Source organism: Cinclus cinclus, chromosome 7 (genome assembly GCF_963662255.1).
Source record: "Cinclus cinclus chromosome 7, bCinCin1.1, whole genome shotgun sequence".
NCBI lineage: Eukaryota > Metazoa > Chordata > Aves > Passeriformes > Cinclidae > Cinclus > Cinclus cinclus.
This window is the reverse complement of record NC_085052.1, coordinates 20,208,696-20,218,401: the sequence shown is the minus strand read 5'-3', so window position 1 is coordinate 20,218,401 and position 9,706 is coordinate 20,208,696. Positions and strand designations below refer to the sequence as shown.

General features: G+C 44.3%; 1 protein-coding gene across 1 annotated transcript; it reads right to left on the bottom strand.

Annotated features, from left to right (window-relative positions):
• Positions 1 to 342: 342 nt before the first annotated feature.
• EIF3F (eukaryotic translation initiation factor 3 subunit F) lies at positions 343 to 5,086 on the bottom strand. The gene is made up of 8 exons (XM_062496284.1): positions 4,807 to 5,086; positions 4,626 to 4,696; positions 4,421 to 4,500; positions 3,210 to 3,347; positions 2,039 to 2,130; positions 1,695 to 1,831; positions 1,444 to 1,557; positions 343 to 698 (listed from the first exon to the last, which is right to left on the bottom strand). Exons 1-8 carry the CDS (start codon positions 5,084 to 5,086, stop codon positions 621 to 623), a joined length of 990 nt encoding a protein of 329 aa, XP_062352268.1. The 3' UTR covers positions 343 to 620.
• Positions 5,087 to 9,706: the final 4,620 nt, after the last annotated feature.

Genomic DNA, 9,706 nt, shown 5'->3' with positions numbered 1-9,706 from the left:
ATAGAAGTGATACCATAAACTAAATGTATTGTCTTGTAGTCTGGCAGTACCCTGCTGAAGGGATATACACAGCACCACTGATAACCCAGAGATCATTCTGCAGTCCTTCATGGTAAAGCACATTATATGCAATGCAAACCCCCACTCTTTAAGGGTGCTTTAAGAGTTGGAAAAAAAAACCTGCTGGAAAAAAAGAAGAATGGGAGTTCACTCACATCCACTCTCTTTCCTGATGCCATCCTACCCTCCCACCCTCTTTCAAAAATGGATTCATTACACAATAAAATTTTTTTCTGGACAGAAGCCATTGTTGCCACTGCAATGGAACTTTTATTCCAAATACATTCTTACAATAAAGCTTTATTTTGTTATACAAGTAGACAAACCCAGGAGACAAAAGATTCTCATATTCCATTTTAAAATACCAGGCCCAACTGAACTGCAGCCATTCCCATTAATTTCCTAAAACATGTTAGGGATTTTTCAGAGCAATGGAAATAACTATGTAAACCAAGTCATGTTGGTAATTAAATTACAGTCCAAGGAAATTTCTAACACCACAGAAAAGTGTATCTGCACGTTCTTCGGGCTCCTTAAAGTGTATGGTGGCAAAAGTTTCTTTATAAACTCAGAAGCTTTTCATTGAGAGCAATCTGTGACTGTGTGAGATTTGCCAAGTAGGTTACCATCAGTAGGTCCTGAAAGGGAGAGGAAAAAAAACAGTGATCAGAAATATTAACAAATTGTAGCTTATTAGAGAGCTGAATTTTTAACATCTGTAAAACATTTTACAATCAGCTACAAGAAACATTGGTAGTCCTGAAAGTCCTACCCTGAAGAATGCTTCCCTTGCAGGAAGCTTTTGGTATTCCTGGAATACGAAATACTGCTTGTGAAATTTTAACTTTGAGTTCACCCATGTTAACCAGACAAGTCAAAGGGTATAAACAACATTAAAAATTAGTTCTGGTCTTACAGACAGTTGGTGAACAACACATTCAGAAACTTAAATTTTCTAAAAATCTGTTACAAAAGTCAAGTACCATGCTAAAACCTTACATGTAGTAAGTGTTATGCAAAGAGACAGAACTCCAGCTCAGGCAAAAGAATCTGGCAAGTTACCAGTTATTGCTGAAATAAAAATTATGTAAGTTTGGTAATTCATATTGTCCAATCAATATGAAAGAAGAATCGGTACTGGTTTTCAGATGACTTGCAAAATTCCTAAATCCTTAACACTATTTTCTGCAGTTGCTTGCAAGATTATGGTGAGCTTCTTTATCTACCCTCAGCCATTAAAACACTAAATTACTGACAATAAAAAAAGCTGTATTTGCTATTAGCACGATTGTATGAAAAGACAGATCACAGACAAATTTAGGTCTGTATGACAAAACTGCAAAATTACTACCAAGGCACAGAAAAAATTAATTATAATCTTACATTGATATTGCTGTTCAGCATGGTCTCAAAGTCCTCTGGTGAAATCTTTGGCACCTGGTTAATAAGATCCATCAGGAAGCGCCCAACAGTGTTGTCAGCAGCCACTTTGCCAGACTAAGCATAAGAAACACACACTTCAGCATAAGTGGAACTCAAAAGTTTATGGCCCAGAAAGAGAAATAACAAAGAGAAGACCAAGATGCACAAGTTAACATCAAACTTTTTTCTGGCTTATGAAAAGCTGGCCTCACCAAAACATCCTCAGCATACTGCAGCACCATGGTCAGGGTATCCTGGATCCTGGCTGAGGCTGACCCCACCTGCTGTAAATCACTGGACAAGCCAATCACTCGATTGGGGCTAAAGCAGGTCTTCATGATAAGATCCACTGAAAGCAAAAGGAGGATCAGTGAAAAAAACTTTGCCACAGAAACCAGTTTAAACCCTTAACTTGTTGAAGACTTTTTAGGTCAGCTTCAGCCAGACAGTCTGATTACCAGTAAAATTCCCAGAATGACAGTTTTACCAGGGTAAAAGAAGCATTTGAACGTTGTCACAATAATGGTTATAACCAAAATAGGAAGAAAGCATTCACCTCCTATCCGCTCTGTATCATAATAAACATATTTCACTGTTAGGGGTGTGAACATCACGCCCATAGTTTTACCAGGGACTCCCATTGGGGCACTAGAAAAAGAAAAAGAGAACAACAAAACATTTTCAGCATGGACATATATAAGGGAGGAAGGAAGAGATTTCCATCTCAAGGGTCTCTGTTAGCACTAAAGCGTGAACATGAGTATGTTACTCATTCTCACCAAAATCAGCAATTTTGAGACCTAAGGATAACTGAGGACAGGAAATCAGTTCTGGCATGCTATTAACTGTTCTTTTTCATCCAAGAATACTCCTAGCTGGTTTGACGTCAGCATGAAGGCATGAAGAACTATCATCTTAGACAAGGTTCCTTCTTGCTTTTAGAGAAGGTGCTCTTCTGTCCTGAAATACTTAATGCTTTAAGAAATTACTGAAACAACAAGCAATATGACAAAATTCAAGTACAAAGCACTCTCAACCCCTTTATTATACCTGTTATTCAACGTACTTGAAGTCCATTTACGCTTTGAGTAAGATGTCATGGACCAGCTCCCATTTTAAAGAAGCACAGTCAAGAAGCAGTACTTTCTCTACAAAGAAAAGGTATTTCTCCTTACAGAGCAGAGCTCTTCAGCCAATACTGGGAGGACTTCAGCGAGGTGGAAGAGTTTAATTTCTCCATATTTAATCGCCATTGTTAGTTGCTAAGAATGATGGGGTTAAGGGTAAGAAAGACCCATCAAGAAGATGCTGTTTGAATTGTTTTAATCACACTAATCCTCTGACTTGTATAAATGCACTGCTGAGCAATAAAGCCCTCTAGCTATGGGATAGCATTCAGTCAGTGTGATGGAAGTTAGTGACATTACTGCTAGCTGTGTGAACCCTGTGAAATGTCCCAAAGATGTTCTGAAAATTGTTAATTAAGTCACAGTTCCCTACCCCAGTGAGGTTCCTGTTACTGAAGTCTTTCAGCCTACATACAATGGTCAAGGCATTCCAATGAGAAGTAAGCAATGATTCCTGACTCACCACTATGGTTAACTACTGAACAATATTGTCCAAAAAAGGACACTGCACCCCACTACATTTCTTGTTACCCTGATGGGGCATCTCTCAGTAATTCAGATTGCTCCCCCTCCCCCCAGAAATGCAGCCTCCCAGAGTACCTGACATAGGCTTTAATGCTCATGCGTGAATTCTGAAGACTTGTGTCCACAGTGAGGTGGATTGGATTGTGTGCTTCCCGGCTGTAATACTCGTGGATCAGGACTGAGTGCTCCGTGATGTCATGACCTGTTGCATACCTTCAAAAGAACACACATTGAAGAGCCATTCTTCCAACATTCAAGTGCCAGGTGTTTTGTATTGTTGGTATTTAACAGGCTTGGATCCTAAAACACCAATTTCCAAACACTGAGCTATAGCTAAACATAAATGTTTACCTAAGGATTTTTTAGTTTATGGCCACTTGTCCCTAAAATTGTAGGAATCACAGGCTGAGCACACCCACGGCTGAAATATGCACAGGACCAGTCTTGTAGTACCTGCCATAAAACATCAGTAAATTGACATCAGACACCCAATATTCAGATATCTGTCACTGTGTTCTAGACCAGCTTTTTCCATCTGTGTAAGTCAAAGCACATCAAATGAACTTAGATGAATTTTGTCTTCCACAAATCACACATCCCTCTGCAGGAGGTCTAACTCGTTAATCTAGCTCCTTTAATTGCCCTACAATTAGCATCTCACATCCTCAGGAAAACTCCTGTCACTGGAACTGCATTCTGCTGTGCCATCAGAAGGTTGTTGAGGAAGCTTGCTCCACAGGAGGAAAATGAAGTCATTTTGTAGGATCAGAGGGGCACGAAGAGTGATAAACACACTGTGCCACACACTCAGACACAGATTCTGTTCCCATAACACTGTACTGATCTTGCTTCACATCCCACACACAGGTACTTCCAGCAGAGAACTAAGAACTCAGGCTGGTATCAGTGATTCCTCCTGATGCCTTTGGTACATTAAAAGCCTCTTTTGTATTCTCCCTTTCTAACCAGTTAACTTCCATGGTACAGGCTGTATTACAGGTAGTAAGTTCTTCTAACAAAGCTGTACACACATTTTATAACACATCACGCCTCTGTGATACCTTGCTAGACATAAACAAAAGCAAATCCTTAGTCTCCAATATTGTATCTTCTTTTTATGAGCTGCAGGAGCTTTACCACTGGCTGTGTAACAAGAGTTGCAAGATCTGGCTGTCACAGCCATCAGTGCTTCTGCTTCTCCATCTGTGACAAAGTGCATTATGTATTTTAAGCAGTTTAAGGAATCAACAGAATTACGTGCATGTTCTTTCAGAAGGAGAACTTACCAGCCCAAGATGATCTCGCTGGGAGACACCTTCTTGTGCAACTCATACATGTTTTTGGCAAATTCCATATCCACAGCCACCTGAGGAACGGGAGAACGCCAAGGCAGCTGGTTACAGCGCGCTTAGCCCGGAGGGCAACGCGGGCACAGGCCGCCAGCAGCGGGAGCTGGGGGTCGCGCCCCGCCGAGAGAACCCCGCTCCGTACCTCATCCTCGGACTCGTTGTGCGGGACGGAGAAGCAGTTGGTGACCTCCACCGAGTGCTTGTCCACGGTCCCTGCGGGAGGGAGAGGGAGGAAAGGAAGGCGGTGGGTAAGGGGGGCGCCGCGGGAAGAGCGGGAGCTGCCCCCGAGGCTGCGGCGGGCAAGGCCGGGCTGCGGCTCCTACCCAGCAGCGTCCCGATCACCCGCGCCGCGCCCTCGTTGCGCCGCTCGAAGCTGTCCACGATGGAGGCGAGCACAACCGGGTGCAGCCGCACCACGCGGCCGCCAGGGAAGGGGCCCGAGAGCGCAGCTGACAGCGGCGCGGCCGGTGGCGGAGCCGGCGCGGCGGGAGGGGCCGGCGCGGCCGCGGGAGGAGCGCTCCCCGCCGGGGCGGTGGGAGCCGCCGTCGGGCTCTGCGGCGGGGCAGCGGCGGGAGGAGCCGCACCGGGAGCTGTAGCCGCCATTTTGCAAGAGAGAGAGAGAGAGAGAGAGAGAGAGACCGGCTCCCCCATGTCGTCAGTAATTGGCCGGCCCGAACGTCTGTCATACAGCGCAGCCTCCCTATTGGCGAGACGGGCGACCTGTTAGCCAATCCGGGCCGTTGCCATGAGGGGAGACGCTCTAATTGGAGGAAGCGCGCACCGTCTGTGAAAGGACCTTACTCTTATTCCCACCCTCCCGGGGCCGGAAAGTTTCTCAGTTGGGCTCTCGCATCCCCGCCTCCCCGCTGTCCGCTCTCCTATTGGCCACCATCACCCTCCCCGCCCACCTTTAGGGCCGTTTATTGGCTGCGGATACACCGCTCAGCGCTGCGTCGGGCGCGCGCGGTGTGCCGGGCTGTGCGCTCCCCTGGCGGGGCTGGGTGAGCTCCCTCGTGCGGGCGGGCTGGGCACTGCAGGGCCGCTGCCGCGGGGCTCAGGGCGCCGTGAGGGCGCGCGGCTCTGAGGTGGTGGAGCTGCAAACGCGGCGCCTGGGGAAGGTGCTCCGGTAGTGCTGGGCTATACAGCCTTTGGAGTCTTGGCCCTGTGAGACAGGCAAATGCTGTTAGTCTTTATACCTCCATAGAGGAATAAGTGGTTGTCAAGTATTCTGTAGAGAGGGAATGCTGGTTACGCCTATCCAAGGTTTAGTGACTACCCAACAAATTCACTTGCCTGATGCTTGTAGCGGGGCGTGTGTTGGCTCCTGATCACGAAGCTGCGTGGGTGGGGTAGGTGTCGCTGAGGTGTGAAACTTCAGGGCAGCCCGCGGCTTCCCCCTGAGGGGAGGCCGAGGGACAGGCACCCCTGTCTGTGGTGACGCTCACAGGAGCCGAGGGAACGGCCTCAAGATGTGCCAGGGGAGATTTAGCTCGGATGTTAGCAAAAGGCTCTTCAGCCAGAGGGTGTTTGGGCACTGGAACAGAGTCCCCGGGGAAGTGGTCACAGCACCAGCCTGAGTTCACCAAGGGCTTGAGCATGAGGCCCATGATGTGGCTCTTGGGGATGGTGCTGTGCAGGGCCAGGAGTTGGATGGGTGAGTCCCTCCCTCCCTGAGCATATTCTGTGTAATGAAACGTGTGCTTTCAATAGCTGCTAAGGGGAGTGTTTTCTCTTGTAACCATTTTGTCATGATGGATGACTTTTGGAGTTTTCTCTGCTTCATTAGTGGAGGCCTGAACGTCATCTGTTAATGAGCAGTTTCAACTGTGTCATTAAAGAAGGCTCCTGAGTGTAAAAGAAGCACCTCAATACAAGGATCACACCTTCTGCCTAGGTGAAGGCAGTTTGCTTCTCTTACATAAGTGGGGAACACCTTTCAAAACTACAAAGGAGAGCTAATGCATGGGAGCATGAACAGATTTTATCTCTTCAGAAAATCACTTTCAGGTCTGTGTACCAGTGAAAACTAGATCTTCTACTCTTAGGTTTTCTCCATGCAGCCTTCATTTCTTGTGGGTACGGCTGGGTCAAATTGCATAAAGCTTTAAAGTGTTCCTGTTCCCAGAGCTTTGATGTGTCATTGAGAAGGCTAATGTGTAAGGTGTTCTTGTTAGAGAGTAGTTGTTTGATCTCATTCTTGTTTGCATCAAACTGGGCTTGGTGCTTAATTTGACATAGTCAGCTGCAGAGTCATGTGGAGCAAGCAAGGCTCTCTATAAGAGCCCATTATACTTTTATATTTTCCACTTTTGAAAATTGGGCAACTTAATATGAAGCAGCAGTTGTGCTTCAAAACTGCAAACTGTAATAACCTTCTTTTAGTACATTGATATCAAGTAGCTGCAGAGGGTGCCAGAGCGTGTATGTAGTGAGTGAAGATGGATAGCCTGTATCTCAAAGTCCGAGATCAGTGGTTGGCTCGTACAAAGACTGTATAAATCTAATTATGAGAAAATCAATCATGTGATCTTGCCTGGAGCAGATGTGTCTAAGCTACAAAACTTTTTTCCTTGTTAAATGACTGCTGAAAAAATAAGACCTTTATAATTAATGTTGTTTCACAAAGTATCAGTTTACTTTTAGAGGAGGGTAGATATGCTTATCAGTGGTGCCTATTGATGAAAACTTGACATCCATCTACTGATATGATCAAGATGTTCAGGTACTACCCCACTGCAGTAAAATCTGTCTGCCTAGAGGGACACAAAACACATTCTCATGTGTACATGGATCAGCATGGTAACTCAGGACCTTCTGATTTTACAGTTTCCTTTGCTAGGTTTTCCTGTATCTTATTTTGGTGGGGAACATAATTAGCTCCAAGCTCTGCTCTTGTATGATTTCTCTTTATAGTCCTTGATTGTGACTAATTATCACTGCATTTGGTCTCAAATCAGCTGCATTTTCTCTGATGATGTGTAATTTCTTTATCAGTAGCTTCTTATCTTGTTTGTATTACTGGAATTAACATAATGTCTTGCTCCAGGGGATATTTGTTACATTGCATTACAGGTAAAAAGATCTACAATTGATTTATCATTTCAGGATGTAGTTTTATCTGGTTAGTTTCATGGGATTGAATATGGTATTTTTATTTCTTTATTATAAGAAAGGTTTCCTGTTGTACATTTGTCTACAAGGAAGAAGACACAGTCAGGTGACCCAAACTGATATTCCAAGGGATATTCCAGACCATATGACATCATGCTCAGTATATAAAGTGGGAGAAGAAGGAAGAAGTGGGGGGTGTTGGGAATGATGATTTTTTGTTTTCCCAAGGAATGGGTACAGGTGATGGGATCCTGCTTTCCTGGGGATGGCTGAACACCTGCCTGTTGTATATAGGTAAAACCTTATAAAATAAGGGCTTTGTTACCCTTGTAAAATCAGGGCTCAGTCCTGCTACTTTGGCTAGGTTAGAAGAGGGCTTTGGGAAAGCAACTCAGCTGAATTGGAGGTAGAAAAACAAGTTATATAACCATTACGTGCTCACATTGTGGTTTATGAATTACATTTGTTGTGGTTAAAGGGAATGCACCTGAGAAGGGGCTAAGGGCTTTAAAAGGCCTGGGTTTTGCAATACAGGGCTCTCTCTTGCACCTGCCTGGGGACTCTGCGTCAGTGGGTTTCTTAACACCTGCCTGTCTGTGGGAAGCAGGGAATTAATTCCTTGTTCTGTTTCGCTTGTGTGTGTTTTGCTTTCCTTATTAAACTGTATCTCAACCCATGAGTTTTACATCTTTTACCCTTCAGAGTCTCTTCCCCATCCCGCTGGTGGAGCTGTGAGTGAGAGGCTGCGTGCTGCTCGGCTGCTGCCTGAGGTCAAGGATTCATTAGTTCTACCTTCTATCCAGGACTTTTATATGATGCAGTCATGGACAATGGTTTCAGGTTTTGGGTTGTGAGGGGTTCATTTGTTTGTTTGTTTGGGCTGCCATAGTTTTTTTCCTGTAAAAAAAAATATAATGGTTCTCTTATTTAGTCTTCATCAAATGTCTTAGATACTCGTGCATCTGGGATTGCCAGTAGGTGAAAGACAATTGTTGACAGCTACATGCATCAGCTGAGTCAGCCTCATCATTTCAGCAAAAAGGCTTCAAACCCTTCACTGCTTTTGTGTAATCTTTTATGAGGCCACCTTAATTATCAGAGAAATAACACTGACACATAGGATTACTGAGGTAATGCTTAGAGTGAAAATCCAAACACCACCTGAAAATAATGAGGCATAGTGTCAGTTGCATACCATGGTGATAAAAGAATATACCTTTGTTAAAGTTGTCATTAGGTGATCAAAAATAGCATGCTGGGGGCTGCCTAGTGCCTTTTAGTCACTGTATGGAAATATAAAGATCCAAGCTGAAGTGAAAGTACACAATTGAAACTTGCAGTGGAAATTAACAGAGAGCAATGCCCACAGAGTTTTGTACTCACTGAGGAAGGGAAAATGGAAACACTTCCCTGGAATGGAAATGGAAACGTGGAAACTCAATAAAGAATGGCTGTGGAAATTAAAAAAAAAAAAGTATCCTAAACACAAAATGTTTGGCTCAAAGAAGCGCAGAATTTTTTTGGTTGTTGACGTATGCCCCAAAATGTATTTAGTTGCTTTTATTTAGTTCTTGCATGTAGAGTTCCACTGTTTCCAATGACCAGTGAGAGACCTGTCAAAAAGAGATGGGTGAACTACATTTAAAAACCACAATAAAAGGCATTTTGATTTGAAAGGCAGATTTTTGATGTTGCAGTACCGTAACCCCTCAGGCTTTAGTGGGAATGTATCAGCAATAACTTGGAACAGGCTTATCAAGAAGAGAAGGTGGGTTTGGTGGTGTGCTTTATTGTTGCAATTTTGTTAGTCAGTGCATACCGTTGGGATCCATAGCTAACTGCTTTTATTCCAAATGTGGACATAACCCCAAATTGCACCAGGATTAGATTAGATATTAGGAAAAATTTACTCACTGAAAGGGTTGTCAAACATTGGAACAGGGAAGTAGCACGTGTTGATGTGGCACTTGGGGAAATGGCTTGGTGGGCTTGGTAGTGGGTAGTGACAGGTTAACAGCTAAACTTGATCCTCTTGGAGGTCTTTTTCAACGTAAATGAATCTATGATTCTATGATATTCTGAAAGAGTTCTGTTGTCTCACACCATTCCTCT

Bases quoted from the DNA above. Each gene is read 5' to 3' on its own strand.
- EIF3F (XM_062496284.1), bottom strand. From the start codon at position 5,086: ATGGCGGCTACAGCTCCCGGTGCGGCTCCTCCCGCCGCTGCCCCGCCG. The intron at 3,348-4,420 runs GTAAGTTCTCCT...GTTCTTTTGAAG, and splicing joins AGCGAGATCATCTTGGGCTG to GTATGCAACAGGTCATGACA. The intron at 2,131-3,209 runs GTACTCTGGGAG...TTCTTTTTCTAG, and splicing joins AGCATTAAAGCCTATGTCAG to TGCCCCAATGGGAGTCCCTG.